Source organism: Lacerta agilis, chromosome 3 (assembly GCF_009819535.1).
Source record: "Lacerta agilis isolate rLacAgi1 chromosome 3, rLacAgi1.pri, whole genome shotgun sequence".
Taxonomy (NCBI): Eukaryota; Metazoa; Chordata; class Lepidosauria; order Squamata; family Lacertidae; genus Lacerta; species Lacerta agilis.
In genome coordinates, this window is record NC_046314.1 from 23,930,635 (window position 1) to 23,949,604 (window position 18,970).

Consider the following 18,970-nt stretch of genomic DNA (forward strand, 5'->3'; position numbering starts at 1 on the left):
TATTCCAGTTATGAACTATATTAAATGGTGGAAATTACAATAGCTGGGGGTGAGGGTGGGGAGGTGTGTGTGTGGGGGGAATAAATGTAAATAAGGTCTCATTGTAATTTGCCTCGCATGAACCACAAAACTGCATACCTGACGAAACATAAGCAGAAAACGTGTATTCACGAAAAAGTGTCTTCACTAAAACAGCATTTACACATTCTGTATTTGGGGATTTACTTCTCTCCGTAACTAATATACCTAACGGGAGGTAAGTTTGAATAGAAAGTGAGGAAGGAACACCTCAATATCTCATTGCTTGTTTCCTTTTGTTAGATTTTCATTTTACAATGCAGTTTTGCGTGCAGAAAAGTTAATGATTGGGAAAGCGAGGCGGCAATTAGGAGCAAAGAATGGAACACAAATAATAATAAAAGAATTCTTCTGTACACTATTAGACCCCCAGTGACTGTGCCTAGGTCATCAGCAGAATCATGTCAGGTAACTTGCCTACTAAACCGCTTCATTATTTGCATACACACATGCACACATGCACACACATTACCTTCTGTGTCTTGCATATTTGCCACTAACATGACCACTGCCATCACAGCCAGGAGTAGGGCAGCTGTAAAAAGGAAGGAATTAATTATATAGGTGTTAGTGTGCTGCACAGAGATTATATTGAAAACAGGCGGAAGGTATTACAGAGATGGAGGGCAACAAAGACAGAAAGAGAGAAATCAAATAACTGAAGGGAAAAAAGGGTGGGTGGGGATGCTTTTTATTAGCAAATCCCAGGGGAATTAATTTCATCAGTGCAGCAGGGCATGAGCAAACCACCAATGAACTTGAAAGTGCATTATAACCATTAAAAGGCATGAATTTTCTAAATTGCTAATGGGGATACATTTTACACTCGGCGCACTAACCTGAACAGCTCTTGTATGGCTGGTTCCACGGGAACTGCAGAGAGATGGAAAATATATAAAAATTTATCATCTATCACAAGTACCCCCTTCTCCTGCTGAAAATTGCCAAAAAAGGCTGTGTAAAAAAGCAAGGGTCAGAATGAATCATGCAAAGAGATTCTGGAGGATGAAGGTCACCCTGAGCAGGGGCCTTGAGTGATTTACTGAAGCAAGAGACGTACCTCGAACACCTTTGGACCGTGTGCGATGGCGCTTCTCGTCTGCATCCACCTCCATCTGGGAATAGATTAGCAGGCAGTCAATGCTCTTATCCTGCATGCACAGACTATCAATGCACAGGCTGATACAGTCTCTCTCTCACACACAATTTATTGACAATATTTTAATTCCATTTTATCCTGCAAGGGGAGAGCCTGCGTTAAGAGGGTTCTTTTTTTTTTTAATGCTCCCTACATTTGTTTAGAAACAAAAAAAATATCCACATGGCATTTTTTTTTTTATTCTAATCACCTGGCTTATGTGCTCTCTTCCTCTTAACCAGTTGCATGACTTAAAGTACCTGTATAGTAGGTTTCCTTCCCCAACCCCCAGTTGCTTTATAAAAGGTCTTTCTTTAAAGGAAACCAAACAGAGGGAGGATATAGCAGATTTCTCTGCAGTTTGAAACTGAGGTCAGGCGCTCTAGCATATTGGGAGGCTTTTAAGACAGAATTTTAGGCAAAAGAAGAAAGGAAAACAGAGTCAGAAGCACAAAAGAGATATTAAGGCTTGGTATGTCTGCCTGGTCTTGAAACTGCTTTTTCTGCTTGTGTTTGCTGTCGCCTCACTTTGGATAACTTGGTCAAGCCATGTGTTATGGGTTAATATTATAAACAATGACTTCAAGATTCATCAGCACAGGTCCTCTAAATGAATCATGCTCCCTAATCAGAGATCCATAGGTGTGCTCATATACAGGTATGCTCCCTGGAAACATATACCGTATGCATGAGGTTCCCTTTAATGTCAATGGAAGGACTAGATCTACATGCATAATATGGGGGGGGGGGCGTGTTCCATGCATACCGGTACTTGTATCAAATGAAATGAACGCAGAAGACATTTGTGGGGGCAGGCAGCTCTGGTGAGGCTAGAAGCTCCCATAGCCAGAAAAGACCGCTGGATTGACGTGACGGGATGGCAAAGAACCAAAATCATGTCCAGTCATGGCAATGTGAGGATTTCCAGTCTAAGGGCCAAACTACTTGATATGCCTAGCAATTAGCAATCATGTGGTTGGCATTTTAAAAGTAAATTGCAGATGTGAGGAGCTACATTCAGAATGGGACCAAAGAGGAGAGTTGGGGAGTTTGTATTTATTTTGGGGGAGGGAAATTTTTAACCCTTCCTTGCTACATTACCAACCAGAATTTGCTTTGAAAGGAGCTTTGCAGGTAGGGGAGGGTTGATCAAGGCCACAGCGGCGGGGTGTGTGTGTGTGTCAATGGATTAAAGCCTTCTATCCCCACACTAGGTTCCTGATCTGGATTAGGATCATACTTGCAATTTACTTTTTAAAAAGTTGATCAAGCAATTGTTAATTGTGTGATTAGCACCTCATCTACAGTTTGACCCTCAAACCACCCCCCCAATAGGTTGCCATTTGAAATCTGGCAAATGTCTCACCATATTTTGTATAAGATGCTTCTACTCATACAATCCAGTGCATGGAACAAAACAGAAAAATGTTGGTATGAACAGTTTATGAAAACACCATGGTGCTTTGAACCTAAGTCCTTCATGAAATAACTAAGAAATGGCCAGCATCCCCTTAAAAAAAAAAATCTTCAAGCAAAAACTGTGTTGTAATTGAAAAAGACAAATCTCAGTACCAGAGCCCAGTGGGAAGTTACCCTTCATCTCCAAGCTCTGCTGGATGCCCCTCTCACATGTCTTCCTCAAAGAAAGTAGTGAGAAGCTGTCACACTGAATAAATACCTAAAGAGCTGCTGATCACTGCCAGCTCTCATGCACTGGAATTAGTTTTAAAACAATACATTTCTCAGAGTAGCACACATTTTTGGATTTAGAACAGAGGTGGGAAACCTGCCGCCCTCCAAATGATGCTGGATGCAACTCTCACCATCCCTGAGCACTGGTCATGTTGGCTGTAACAAATGAGAATCGCAGACCAACAACATCTGGAAGGCTTTCCCAGCACATAGTTTTGTCTCTTCTGTTTCTAAGTTTCATTCAGCAGAATATCATTACTGTCTTTTTAAGACAGGAAAATATTACTGTTGTGCTATTAGGAACAAAACTATAAAGCAGATGAGAGATTATCACACACAGCTGATCATCCTATTAAAAGAAACCATAGATGTCTCACCAGAATATTTAAAAGTAATGTCACCCCTGGTTTGGGAAGCAGTGTACACAGGATATTAGCCACAATCAATGTTTATCCTGATATTTCTTGTGGTGCATTTTGCCCCAACTAGCTTCAATCTGAATTGAGAAAAAGGATGACCTAGCTGCATTTTAATCTGATAAAGTGTACACAGCCCAACTCCAAAAAGAACCTGAAACGAAGCAGAGAGAATTCCTTGGAGGCTTTATCAGTCAAGTCATGTCAGAACAGCCTTATTTCCTTTTCTGATAAAATTACAAGCTTAGTGGATCAGGGGAATGCCATGGATGTAACGTATCTTGATTTCAGTAAGGCATTCAGTGAAGTCTTCTATTATATTCTTGTGGGGAAGCTGGTAAAATGTGGGCTAGACAATGTTACTGTTAAGTAGATTTGTAGCTGGTTGACCGACCAAACTCAGAGATTGCTCACCAACAGTTGTTCATCATGCTTGGGAAAAGTGACCTTAGGGTGCCACAGGGTTCTGTCCTGGGCTTGGTGTCGTTCAGCATCTTTTAAAATGACTTGGATGAAGGAATGGAGGGAGTGCTCATCAAATTTGCAAATAACACGAAACTCAGAATATAGCTGTGGTTTCTGCATTGCAGGGGTTGGACTAGATGACCTTTGGGGGGGGACTTCCAACTCAACAGTTCTGTGATTTACTGACAGATGAAAAATGCTAAAGAAATTTGTGTTATCCTTTTCTGCAAATCAACTATAGTTTTAGGTTATCCTATAGGTTTTCTTTACACTTATTAAATGTGTTCCTTTTATCTGTTCCCTTTAAATACAAACCAGGGCCTAATGGAAGAAAATTTGTAAAAAAACAAAACAAAACAAAATTGTTTACTATGTTATGAACCTGCTTCTGTTTCAGTATGTGGTAATCTTTGTTTTGGATTCAGTTTGTGTTAACCTTTTTTCTTTTTCTTTTTCTTTTTCTTTTGCCTTTGTCTTTACTGTGAAGGGAACTGTTAGGGATAGAATCTTAAAAATATTATGTGATAATGTTCTGACCCACCCCCCAAGCCAAGCTAGGAAATGTATTTCTACAGCTGAAAAGGTGATCATGCATATGTTTTGCTGTTTACAAGTAGGTTCCCTCCTGGAAGTCAGAGCAGAATATTCTGTACAATGATAAAACAGGACTCTTAATTTCTCTGTTTTACTAATGAGTAGTTTTCAGCTGACACATTAGAAGCTATAGAGGCTGCAAGGGGCAATTGTAAAATACACTGTACTCATCTGAAAATGCCTTTACTAAAATCAATAAAATGAGAGATTTTCCGGCATTTTAAATGTGCCTGCTCATTCTACCAGGGGCTTGAAGCAGAGTCAAGAAGCCAGTCCAGCTTTTGCAGGAAACATTCTTAACCCATGGTCTATTCATAATCTAATTAGGTTCATCTGCCAACCTGGCTGTTTTGATTTGCAAATGTATAGAAATGAAGCAGCTCAGACAGCTCATCACCAAAACTGCACTGACATTGGGCAAAGCTGATACTCTGCTCAACAGATCCTTTGTGAAATGTAAGTTGCTGTTTTATGACAAAGCCACTCAGAGCAATTAAAAAAAACCATACATTTCTCAATAACAGAACTCTAATAGTATTCATGTCTAAGAAGTCCTTTTGTGTTCAATGGGGCTTGCTCCTGGGTAAGTAGGTATCAGATTGTTGCCTAAATTAGGGCTTATTAATGTTACAGAGATGCCTTCTTTATGCTGTGGGCAGTTCTTGAGAAATATGACCCTGATTTTGATTACTGCTACTGTAATTTTATCAGTACTACTTGTAACTGGTGTTTATTTCAATTACAGACAAGCTAGAATCGACACCAAACACATCTGTATTTCGTGCTTGGGATTCTCTTAGAATATGTAAGTGAAAATTAGTGGCTATGTTTAAAATGAGTACTTGATGCCATAATTGGCTAATGTAGAGTTCTTTGGTCATTGTCAAATAAATAAAACTGAGGCCAATTCCCCTTTCCACCATCCCACCCACAAGCACGTCACAGCTCAGGGATAAAAAGCTTGCCTTCTTCCACTACCCAATTTTCAAGAAGAGGAACATAACAGGTGACATGATAGAAGTTTATAAAATTATATGCAACGTAGAGAAAGAGAGAAAAACGTTTCTCTTCCTCTCACATAATACTAGAACTCATGGGCATCCAATGAATGGCTGGAAGATTTAGGACAGACAAAAGAAAGTGCTTCTGCACTTGTTAATTGAACAATGGAACTCACTGCCATAGGAGGCAGCGACGGCCACCAATTTGGATGGCTTTGAAAGAGGAGTGGACAGAGTCATGGAGGACAATGCTATCACCTAGCCACGATGGCTATGTTGCTCCTGTACTGCTGGGAATCACAGTGTTATTGCACTCATGACCTACTTGCACGCTTCCCACAGGTATCTGGTTGGCCACTGTGAGAAAGGATGATGGACTTGATGGGCCAATGGCCTGATCCAGCAGGCTCATCTTTATGTTTGTATATTTATATTACATTATGTATAATCTGAAAAGTCTCGCTAATGCCATCTCATTCTGGTGAACTCTCAAGAGCAGTGCCAAAACTATCAGTCACTTTGGCTTGAAAAAGCCTAACTCAATTTTTGGAAGTCAGCAAAGCTCATCTGTTTAATGGATATTCTGTGCCTGTCGTACACAGTGAGAGAGGCCTCTAACTATTTTCCCCCTCACCAAGCCCTTTCGTGTTTGCATATGTCTGTTTCCCTGCTTTTACGTTTTCTCTATATAACTCTGCTGAACCAAGTTGACCATTCTAGTTTCCTTCATAAGGACAAAGAACGGGATCCTCTAATTAGCACAGCCTTCCCTAACTGGCTTCCACAAGCCCCTACTTCTTGCCGTTGCATATAATAATGATGGGATATGTCACCGGAGAAGTGAACTCCCTGTGCCAATCCTGTATTTTAGATTTTCAACAAGAGGCAGACATGAGATCAACTCTCCTTCTCTCGTGTTCAACCTACCAGATGCTTCTGTGAAGCACACATGGCCTGGCTGGAGCTGTTCCATGTCCTGGGTGGCCAAGCAAACATGATTGATAACACTGTGGACACTTTGAAATGGCCTGAAAAAACAATGCCAGAAACTATGGAATTAGCACTATGTGTGCCTTGAGCCTTATACCATGATAGTAGACAAAAAAATTCTTTTTAGAAAGCTTTAGAATTTTTTTTTGTGTGTGTAGCAATTCTAATACCCTAATAAACAAAACTATTTTTATCTGTATTTAAACCCTTTGCGTTTACCTATGCTTAAACAATTGGCTGTTCTACAGTTTATAGATAAACAAATATTTTGGTTTCATATGAGAAATTGCCTATAGGGCTGGAGAAATGTTTATTTGTGCTGGTTGTCAACAAGAAGTATCACTGTTTTTGTTTTTTTGTCATTAGTGTCCAAATCAACATTTTATTCCAGGGGCCTCTAATTATCTAGGCATTTCTGCATTTCTAGAAGTTCTAAAAGTCATGATGGCTCCATAATAAAATTAATAATATATTTTGTTTCCAGATAGCTAAAAAGCGTCACATTGTCAGAACTATATCTCGCTTAAGAATTCATCACAGATTACTTATTGATTTATTGCCTCCCACACATGCATCTCAAGGTGATGTACAAGTTGGCAGCATATTGGCCTGTACTTCTCCAGCACCTGTACCTGGAAGCCTCATGACCTATACCCGCTTCTTGTTGGAATTTTACCAACCCAAAACACATGGCACAGATATTTAATTAATAATTAAGGTATTTCATTAATCCATCAGAGCCGTTGTCTTTGTGACTGGTTTTGTACGGTATATTGTATTATTGTTATTTGCCCCACTGTAAACTGCCCTTTGACCTTAGGGAGAAGGAAGAGTAATAAATAACAGCAGCAGGAGCAGCAGCAGGAGCAGCCTTACTGGCTGCCAGAAAATATTCAGCCTGAAGAGCGCTCCTGCCTTAGCTGTGCATCCTTCGGGGGTTGTGTGGCTATTTCCTTTGCATGCTGAGCTCTGTGCACATTGGCCTACGATGAGCAACTGAGATGCTTTGCTAAAAGCTAATCTGTGCAGACCGCAGCCTGCACCTGTGGCAGTCACACCTGGAATTCAATTCATGCTATTTTCCAGCAGGAGCTGTACACAGAGGGAGGTCATACAGGCCCTTACCCTGAGAATATTTGGACATGGATTGCACAACTTGCAGGAATCACGATACAGTGAGATAAACTTCTGAAATATCATTTCTTCAGTGACTAAATTGGTAACCATTAATGATCATGATTTTAACTATGGAAAGGCGGCATACAAATCAAATGATGCATGTATGTGTATATGAAGACTGACCACCTTTCAATTTTTGTTTCCCCTCAAAAAAGTATAAGATATCCCCCCCCCTTTATTCATATAAATTATCTAATTTCTATAATGTTCTATACTGTTTACTTCAATAATTAATATCCTACACCAGCAAGTTCCACAGATTAATTATACATTTAATAAAATGTATTAGGAAATCCAGAGCTTTTACATTTTTTATGAATATCTTAAGGGGTGATAGCGAACATTGTGATGGTATCATGTATATTTGATGATATATACTCCATATGGCATCACGAGAACTTCCAAAACTTTTTGGACCAATGGGTGGCTGCTTTCTCTCACACAATTTCCCTTTTGCCATTACCAGTTTTATGCTGCCAGTATCCATATTTCAGCTCACCAGGAATCCCGAATGGCAGTGACAGCCCATTGCTCTGTGTTTTGCAATTGGAACCATATAAAAATTTACAAGGCAACAATTAGAGTAATGGGTTATAGCTGCCATCTTGAATCTCCTGTGAATGCTGGCAGGGCAACAGACTCTCTTGTGATACCTGAAAAGATACACTGAAAAGAAGTGAAACGTACTCCTCAGAGAGCTCCTGGTGCAGAAATATAGGAGAGGGCTGTGAAAAGGGTTGACCTGTTAGAAGCCTATTTGCACTAACCATTACACAACTAAACAAGCAACAGACACACAGCCTGGGAAACAGATTTCACATGGGAAACTGTGCTACCTTTATCATAGCTAAAACACCAGAGAATCCTGAATACTTTGAAGACTACCAATTACCATGGTATATGCTTTCACATACCACAACTGCACTTCCCAGACACAGGAAGAATTACCTTCAATTGGCAAATAGCTTTGGAAACAAAACACTAAGTAGAGCAAGTACTCAATGTGGTGCCCCTCCAGATGTTGCTCTCATCTTTCTTGGCTGGGATTGATGGGATTTGGAGGAAGGATATTGTGGGTACTACAGCCTTAAAACCTGGAGTTCAAAACCAGTTTTTAGCTACCGTCAACTGGGATGACAACCAACTTCTTCCTTTAGCAGGACTTCCATGCTGTTATTCCGTGCCAAATTTTTAAGGGGTTGCTTGGTATGGGGAAGGCTTTGGCCATATTCTGTCACAGATCAATGTTAGTAATTTGCACCATAGCTGTGCCATAATGAGATGGTAAGTGCACAACAAGACAGCTAAGCGTCACATTACAGCAACTTACAGTCGCTAATCAACTTTAGCTTAGTGATCCGCATAAAAAAATCATTTCATACTGCTGCAAATAAGGCACAGATAAATTTGCAAAACAGGGGCCCATGCCAGCAAAGAAAGAAAAGGAAAGCAGATTGTTGGAATGTTCCATAACACAAACACCCGCAAATGCTGGGACTTGATTCTATAGGGGCATATATTTTTGTTTCCAGGAATTTGAAGGAGGCGATGACTTGACTTCAACTTTCTGCAACCCAAAATAATGAACAAAATAATGGTGAAGAGCTTATGGGTAACAAAAGGGCACAGGCAACCATAAGCTGGTAGAACAGTGGACTGTTCCAAGACTCTGCTTATATTCAAAAGCTCGCCAAAATATTTTCCCTTGCCCCCTAAAGCTTAAATGGTGTCCCTACTGGTAGGTAGGTGACAACAGGATGCTCAAAATCCTTTCACTATGTGTCTAGACGCTATAGAACACCAGCTCTCCACCATCTGCAGTCACCAAGTGAGGGTTCGATGCAGCTTCCAATGCAGAGCACATAGGGAATGCAAGGAAATTAGATCTTACTGCTTCCGTCCAATTTGATTGCAACGTAAAAAATAAAATAAAATGCATGCATCTTAGGGTAGTATGTTTATTGATACTAAATATTTAATTTTCTAATTTTGAGCTTGAATCACATCAATTTGTAAATCCTACTAGCGACCACAGACGAACAAAACAGTGACTGAGAAGCATGCTTCAATAAATCAAGCAACACTGCAGTAGTGAAAAAGCCAAAAGAGCTGTTTCAAAACCAGAGCTGTAAGGACGTGATGGAAGAACGAAGATTCTTAACTGGATCCGGGCATCGAATGTCAATCCTAGTGGAATTCGTAAAACAAACAAACAAACAAACAAACAAACAAAAAACCACCAGTCTCCCTCCACATGCCCTGCGAGAGGACTTCACACCTGCAACAATTAATTCTCAGTTTACACCCTCGCATTGACACATCATTTTGCACCAATGAGTGGTCTGAGATGAGGAAGGGAACAATTTCCTAACCTTTACTCATTTGTGAGTTACTGCTATGGACTCAAGAAATGGTAAATACTCCCTCCCTTGTGTATACGATCTTTCTCACTACTCTATCCCCAATCCCCATCTCCTTGGCAAGCAACATGAAAAACCACACGATTTTGGAACAGTATTTTGTCTCTGTCTTTGACAGAGAAGACAAATTCAGGACTATATCCAACGGTGTGATGCATCTGATGGCAAGACTTTCATCAGCAGAATGGGGAGAGAAGCAATTTTAAATGATTCCCCCCTGCAGCCCAGCAGAATTCTAAATCTGCTCAAGTGTGGGGGTTCTGATGGGGGAACTTGCAAAAAATTGCTTTGCTTCCTGTTCTGCTGATGGAAGCCTTATCATTATCAGAGTGCCGCTGCTGGGTCCAACCCTCTTCCACCAATTGAATTTAGGCTTAATCTGTAAAGGATGTACCATCATGATGTATTTAATGTGATCGACCATTCTCCCTCAGTTTTACTCATGGATCTTTAATAAACAACTCAAATTTGAAACCTGTAGGCTTTGCCAAGGGATCTCACTCGTCCAACTGCTCAGCCTTAACACTACGCAATTGCTAGAAGCACATCTGACTCAGGTCTTTCCCCTTTAAGTACTGCTTCTGGCAACTTCTCACCATACAGAGAAATAGAAGGTGCATGGGAGGCTTAATGAAGTTGTAGTGACATCTGCGGATTTGTGAATGACAATCTGGATTCCACCACTACGTGAGGAGCCCCAGGTGGCTAACCAGAGGAAGTGTTCAGTTACGGAATGCCCTACCTATAAAGGATCAGCTTGTAGCACCTTCTTTGCGGTCTTTTTGTTATCAGATGAAGACCTTTTTATTCTTCCCCAACTTCTACATTGTGAACTTTTGAATCTACGGAATTTCAAGCATCTTTAGGATAGAATAGAATAGAATAGAATAGATCTTTATTGTCATTGTCCCCTTGTGGGAAACAACAAAATTCCTCGGTTGCTACATCAACTCAAATAAGGCACTTCACATAATTTAAAAATACTAATAAACACAGTACAATACAGGACAATATAACAAATAAAATAAGATGACTTCAGAGTCCAGAGTTTCCATTTAAGGCCAAAATTGCTCTAGGAAAGAAACTGTTCTTGAGACAGCTTGTTCTCGCCTTCATTGTTCTGTATCTCCGTCCCGATGGCAGAAGCTCAAAGAAACGGTGACCAGGGTGTGATGGGTCTCTTGATATGTCTAATGCCTTTCTGTGGCACCTGATGGTATAGATACATTCTAAGGTAGAGAGTGAACAGCCAATAATACTCTCTGCTGTTTTGATAATTCTTTGTAACACAATCCTATCCCAAGAAGTGCAGCTTCCATACCACACACATAAACCATAACTGAGCATGCTCTCAATGGCACAGTGATAGAAGGCAGAAGCAGTGCATTTTTCTACACTGTTTCTGCTCATGTGCTCATTTCTGCTCATTTTGTGTGTTTCATGATTGTTATTGTTTTTAATGTTCTGTTGCTGTAAGCCGTCCAGAGAACACTGTTACTGGGTGGAATATAAATGTTGCAAACAAAACAACAACAACCCATGTGACGATTTCTAGTGATGTGGCTGAAGATTTTACATCTTTTGCTTTTGGAATACAGATTTGAGCATCATTTCCCTAAAAAGTTTATCTGTAGCTTACAATGTAAAATGAGATTCTGCACACACGCACAATTCGTAGGTGGGGGAAACCTGATTATTGTTTTCAAGTGGTCTCCAAAGATGCTTGTAATTGCTGACTCACTCCTGAATTGAGCGGAGGGGGTGTTCCCAACATTATGAATATAATTCCCAAAGTTCAACAAAACAGCCACATAATATGCTCGAAATGCAATTACAGTAAGGAGTAGAAAATGCAAGGAAGGGGGAGGAGAAAGAAATCGGGTAAGTAATTTTTTTAAAATGCAATTTTTCAAGTTTATGCTGGTATGCTATGCTTGAAAAGGCTGATAAGCGTAGGCTACAAGTTGTTGTACATCTGCAGAACAGTTTTAAACGCATAAGCATTCATAACTGACAAGCAATACTAAGTTCTGAGAAAATGGTTGCAAATTAAGTTTCAGTAACACAGAATAAAAAGAAAGCACAGAGACAAAATGTATGGGGGGGAAATAGTAAAGCATATATTTATTCTCTCTCTCTTTTTCTCTCTCATGCTATAAATTACTAAATTAAGAAGAGCTCAGCTAGATCAGGCCAAAACCCATATAGTCCTGCATTCTGTTCTTGGTGGTCAACTAGATGCCAATGGAAAATCCCCAAGCAGGAGTAGAGTCATACCTTGGATCCCGAATACCTTGGTACTTGGACTTTTCGGCTTCCAAACACTGCAAACCCAGAAGGGAGTGTTCCAGTTTGCAAATGCTCCTTGGAACCCAAACGTCTGACGGGGTTTCCATGGTTTCCGATTGGCTGCAGGTGCTTCCTGCAGCCAGTCAGAAGCTGCCTGCTCTTTGGTCTCCGAACATCTTGGAAATTGAATGGACTTCCGGAACGGATTCCGATCGACGTCCAAGTATGACTGTATAGCGAAACAGCACTCTCCTCATGTTATTTATTTTCATACAAGCATTTCTATACTGCCCCATCATAAAATATCTGGGTGGTGCACAACAATAAAACATGAAACTCCACTTAAAACAATGCAGATAATCATTTGGCTAATAATAAAAATAATTAAATAGCTGCAAAAGCCTGTCAACATAACAAAGTCTTCAAGAGATGCCTGAAATTCAGAAGCAAGGGTTCCTGCTGAAGCTTTCATTCACAGCATGGGACCAGCAACACATCTATAACTAATAGCACTCTTGTGGATGATCTCAGTGATCGAGCTGGGATATGAAGGCTCAGGCAGTTCTTAAGGTATCCTGGAAATAAAGTATGCAGAGAAAGCGGAAAGGAAGCCTCAGCTTATACTTATTCCAACTCTTCTCTATATTACTGGTAGGTCTGAATATCTAACTAGCTAATGTTGAAGTTATGGTTCAATGTTCTTATCACACCCTTGTTATTTTCTTCGCACTGTGCTTTTAAGTGATTTCTAGTTCCAGAGAATAAAATTACTGAATTCTGGAAGAGCCAAAGGGCACTGTCCGAATTACGCTTTATAAATTATTTTACATAATCCTTTCTTTCCTGTTCCAAAGACTTCAGCCACCTGAAACAATAGCTAACTATGTTTGAATAGTACACTGAAGCTTGTCAAGATATCAGGTTCATGGAGGAGAAGCTGGGGAAATCATATCTTTTTCACTGTGGCATACCATATTCACAATTATTCTGCATCTCAGCCTTTCAATTATTTCATTTCCCCTCCTTTCCATATTGCCACCTCACCCTCACCCACCCACCCCTGCAAGAATATACTGCCGCATTCCTTTTTCTGTTTGTGAAGTAGGGGTGAATCTCCAGCAGAAAGACCAAGCCATGCTCCATGAAGGATCACTTAGAAATTATCTCAGGTTAGAACTGTAGATGTTAAACCTTTGCACACTAACACTCAACATGTAGTTGAGTTAAGGCCAACAGGAACATAATCCTTGACATTACCACAAGTCTGCTTAGCATCCAAAGTTTTCAAACTTTCTCTCACCTGCAGTTAGCACAAAAATGAGGACAGTCAACACGCAGGGACAGTTTGTACATTTGGCTAAATGGAATTGCCCTGGGCTTTAATATGGCTCCACAACATGCCAGTACACTCAAATTAGCCTCGTAACAAGATTTCCTTAACAACCCAACGCAAATCTAGTTTATTTGTGTATCCTTTTCGGCAACCCAGCACCCATGAGGGGAAGTGAGGCAGTTGCCTCAGGTAGCAGATTCGGCAGAGGAAGTATGCAGGTGTGGCAGCAGCTGGTTTTTTTTGCCGTATTTTGTTTTGCCTGAAGTGGCAAAACATCCTGGGCTGGCCCTGAGCATACACAAAGTGCACCGTGGTCTCCTTCTATACCTGATATACTTGAGTATTACCAACATCAGCTAGATGTATGTTTAAAGCAGTCTTACAGACATTTCACCCAGGCCTTCATCACACCATAAATCAGCCTTAATCCACACAATAAATTTGCTTTCAGGAGCACTGTGGTGCAAGTTTGTGAAGGCCACATTAAGGCTACTGAGAATAGCTCAGCCTGAGACTCTTAATCTCTGGGTTGTGGGTTTGAGTCCCATCTGTTGGGCGCAAGATTCCTAAGAGTCCCTTCCAACTCTGCAAATCTAAATCTAAAATCTCTCTCTTTGGGAAGCAGCCCATTAACAGCCCAGCTGTGCAGAACTGAAATATGCGTGCCGCCTGGTGCCTTAACCAGCCCTAGAAAGAGGAAGCATGGTACAGCTTCCTAAAAGAAGTTCAACAACTTTGGTTTAAAAAAAAAGGCACAACAATTTCAGTGGTTTCCTTAAAAAAAAATGCTCTGGTCCATGGGGTCATGAAGAGTCGGACACGATTGAACGACTGAACAAAAAAAAAACAAAAAAACTTTGGGGTGTCAGTAGTTTTACTTTTTGAAATATGGCAAGCATAGGAAAAGCCAAAGTGACAGTCAAGGAAAGTCAGTCTTATACTAGCTTTTAAGAAAAAATGGCAGGACTTCATAACTGAATAATTACCGTTCTCAGCTGAAACCTCCATGATGCTATCATTAATTATCTGCAAACCATCCTGGCAGATGATGATCCCCTCACACAAAACTTTGGCCTGTGGAAACAACTGGCCGCCCCTCACTTAAAAATAATGCCGAACCTGAAGCAAGTAGCAGCATGATGCCACTCAGCAGACACAATGAGGTAGGAAACAAATAATGAGGCCAGGTATCACCAGTATATTTCCTTCTGTGCCAGCAACACATTTACTGCATATAGTGGCATGAGATGTACTATCCAATGCTTGTTCACCTGCACATCCTCCAGTGTCATACCTTGGGTGTTCATTTATTTGGTTGTTCACTTTCAACAATCAGGACAGACGTTACACTGGAGAGCCAGTGTGGTGTAGTGGTTAAGAGCAGTAGACTCGTAATCTGGGGAACCGGGTTCGTGTCTCCACTCCTCCACATGCAGCTGCTGGGTGACCTTGGGCTAGTCACACTTCTCTGAAGTCTCTCAGCCCCACTCACCTCACAGAGTGTTTGTTGTGGGAGAGGAAGGGAAATGAGAATGTTAGCTGCTTTGAGACTCCTTAGGGTACTGATAAAGCGGGATATCAAATCCAAACTCTTCTTCTTCTCACAAACATAAACCACACATTAAAAATGGCAACACAAAGAAACCAGTGGGAAACTACAATTTTCGATGACTTACAAAGTTTTGGACATAAAAATTTCAACATTCCCATAATCGCTGTTTTTAATACATCTTATGTGACCCAGTTTCACTCCTCCATTTTGGACACAAAGAGACTATTTAACATAAATACCCTATAAGCAGCAAATTTCTAATTCTAAGGATGTTATATAAGCAGTTGCTGTTTCAGTGTTCACAAGCAGCTATGACATCCTGATTAAAGGAGGAACAGATCAAGTTTAAAATTATAAAAAAAACTGCTGCCTACTACAGTGTATTTAGTCTGTGATAGTTTTCCTTGAGTGCTGAATAAGGAGTGCTGAGTCCCAGCAATAAGGGGCAGGGGGTGGAATCATAGTAAAAGGTATAAAGGTATAACTATTAATCTGAAGTCCTCATTACAGAGTCTTACATACCTGCCTGTGAAAAATACCATTAAAAAACTGTGGGACAGATATTAGGGGAGAAATGTTAAATTGGGTGTTGTGAATCTTCAACTTGTTCATTTCCAAGCCCTTAAAATGCATGGGTAGCTTCAAATTTATATAAGATCAGAAAGAATGGCTGTGATGTCTTTAAAAAAAGGACACAGAAACCCTAGAGATATGGCATAAGAAAGGATAATTTTCACTAGACTAATTATATGTAAGTAAAAGGAGGGGGAAATATAATGGAGCCTGACAGGGACATGTGGAATTCCTATCTGGCTCATATTCTCATCCAAGCCAAGAAAGATCTTTGGCACCTGCCTTTCCTTTGAGGTGGGCTCTTACAAACCTGGCTTGCGGAAAAAAAAATTCTGGCACCTCTACGTAGCTGAATACCAACTAAATTCAGTGTTTTTAGGGTGCAATCTCTGTGGGGCTTTTTGGAGTGGTGGGGTTACTGCCGCAGCTACAGTTCTACTGTTCATGGTGGCTTGTTGTTGTAAACTGTATACTCCCCTTCATCCAAAGATCACAGGGCTGTTCACAACAGAAACATACAAAATTTCCATGGCAGAAGGTGGGGGGGGGCATAATAATTGGACCTTATTGCTGTGTTGCTCCAGGTTGTGGGGTCCATTGCACCTGAATTGGGATCAATGTCATTGCAAGATGGCAGGTGAGACTAGCTCAGGAACCAACACAAGACATACATTACAATGCAATACTCCAGACGTAAGCTTACCAGTGCATGTGCCACAGCATGCATGAGTTCTGTTTCTAGCTCAGGGTGAGCCAGGCATCTAAAAAAACAGACAGCCACATCTGCAAGTGTCCTACACCTTCCTGCCTTCTCCAGCTGAGAACTTCCAAAGCATAAATAAAATGCTGAAAAGGTAATTTAAACTAAACTTTAAAAATGGTGGAAAACAGAAACCAGCCATACCATCCGCATCAAAACAACAAATAAGGATTTCAGAGCATTTGCAGGACAGAAGCAAAGGGCACGCTCCTCCACCTTGCATCCTGCAAATGTGATAATTGTTACGTGAAGAAATGCCTCTTCCTGTATTGTGCTGCCCATGATTACAGAGGAGACATAGCACTGGCTTCAGGCTTCACTGACCAGACCAAGAGAAGCACAGGGCTCCAAAAACATTACTATACTGCCCTATCTTCCCTGGACATAAACCTAGTTTCAAGTAGATTAAATAATTGCAGAGATGCATTTGCAATTTCCATGTTTAATTAAATAACGCAACAAGATGCAACATAATTTCAGGAAATAAAACCCAATGCAACATGCACATATATAGAGAGAGGGGGGGAATCTTTTATTGCCAACCTACTGTAGTTAATTTGGAGATGCGCTCATGCCTCAGACTTCAAGAAATTAACAACCCCCTGAGCAAAAGAAGGAAAAGAGTAACAACTTCCTGGTAAACAAGTCCGGATAAAGAAACTCATTGCTGCTATCTGTCATGTGGCACTAGAATGCTATCAATTCAGTTTGTTTTAATGGTAGTGAGTAATTTGCAGTTGATCCGTTTTCCTGTTCTTATCTCTTGTGTGTTCGGGGGGGGGGGGTCCTGTGCGGTTTCAGCACAGCTATCAGAATTTTGTTTCATTCCTACTGAATTTATACTTAAATTGCATATGGCATAAATAGCTTAAGACTGTTTAGAAATGCAGCAGTCAAATGATAAATTAATAAGAGGCAAGCAAATAACACATACCCTCCATGTAATTAGCATAAATTAAAGTGGAAATATCACAGAGCCCTCTTGAATGTAACAACTATAGGAAATAAGAACACCTTTTGCATTCAATCTTGGGCTTGTATGTTTGCTACCAGCGCCAAAACAAAATAAATCAAAGTGCTAGAAAGTAATAAGAAAACGTTAATGTAATGCTCATATGCAAGACCTGCACATAAACATCTTTACTAAGAACCTGGGGGGGGAGGGGAAGCTGGCAGTAGGGATGAAATTCTGTTAGATATCCGATACCCAAAGCAAAACAGATGCCGAGAGCAGACATGGGAGCAAGTTCTGCACTATTACCATTGTTTCATCAGAGACCTATTGACCTGCTCAAGGCATTTACAAATGTGCTTTATTAAAGCTGCAGCAACGTTCAGCCACAGATAAGGTTTTTTTTTTCCCCTGATGCTGCCATTAGGTCTTGAGCTAGAGAGAGCAGCTAAAGGATTATTTCTTCTGGCGTGTGAGGTCATCCCCATTGGGTCCTGAAGTGATTCCTAGTAGAAGTCTATGCTCACGGGCACTGACTCTCTCTCCCCCACATCCCAACTCGCAGACACTTTTAAAAGTGCAAGTGTGCTGCTGGAATTGAAACATCCACAACTGCCTCTCTAGCCTCCGCAATCTCACTTTTTCTTTTCTCACTTTTCCCTTCTGTCCGCACGGTCTACTGCCTGCCCCTTTCCTTTGTCCCCACAGCCTAAGATAGGAAGTCACACCCTGAGGACCCAAAGGCCAAGCTGCTCTTTCTGCTGTGCCACCATCTCTTTCTCCCTTGGGGAGTCATACCCCTATTGCTTAGGAGCTGTATGGAGTCTGGCTACCCGGGCATTGTATTTTGAAAGACAAGGTTAATTGCTCTCAAAACCGCTTCCTCTAGGTGGCTCACAATTACATTCCAGTTGCATTATTTGTTGTTGTTTACAAAAAATAAATTAACATGAATGCACCAGTTTCAGTCATCTGAATATTAACCAAAACTCGTGTTAAAAAAACAGAGGAGATAACTGCAGTTTTTTTCTTTGTTGTGCCATAGTAGCCTCATTGACCCCAGCTTGTGATGTGGGGAGCGAAATAGCTATACTTCTTGAAGTTATGTAGAGAGAGGTCCCACTGGTGCTCAGTCTAAAATCAACATGATACACAGCTCCCAGTGACACTTGCATTGTCAGGTTATATTCAATACACATTTTTTAAAAGTACCATTACCCTGACTGCCGGCATGCAGTTCCTAAACAATCCCCATTCTCCCAAATGCATGAATGTGTGCGTGCACACACATACACAATGCTAAAATTGTTGACAGTGAAGCTATCTGCAGTGCATTTGAATTTAGGCAGTACAGTATTTGCAGTGCATTTGAATTTAGGCAGTACAGTACAATGATCCCTTGGGGTGTGAGTCCAAGGGCTCGAGAACAACAATCATGGAAAATGCAACATGTAGCCGAGAGTGGAGGAGAGATACTTTATGACGACGTCCGAGCAACTACTTATCAAGAAGAAAGCAACAATCTGGAGGAGATGAAG

General features: G+C 40.7%; 1 protein-coding gene across 15 annotated transcripts in view; it reads right to left on the bottom strand.

The window, feature by feature from the left end:
* The window catches only part of MYT1L (myelin transcription factor 1 like), a 264,817-nt gene that overhangs the window by 109,539 nt on the left and 136,308 nt on the right, over positions 1-18,970 (bottom strand). For 14 of the 15 annotated variants that reach the window (XM_033143037.1, XM_033143039.1, XM_033143040.1 and 11 more), the window contains 3 exons: positions 1,139-1,193; positions 918-951; positions 551-613 (listed from right to left, as the gene is read on the bottom strand). The exons of the other annotated variant lie outside the window; for it this stretch is intronic. In XM_033143037.1, the coding sequence (XP_032998928.1) occupies positions 551-613; positions 918-951; positions 1,139-1,193 (152 nt within the window). Of the gene's footprint in view, positions 1-550; positions 614-917; positions 952-1,138; positions 1,194-18,970 lie in introns of those variants that run through there. 15 annotated transcript variants of the gene reach the window in all.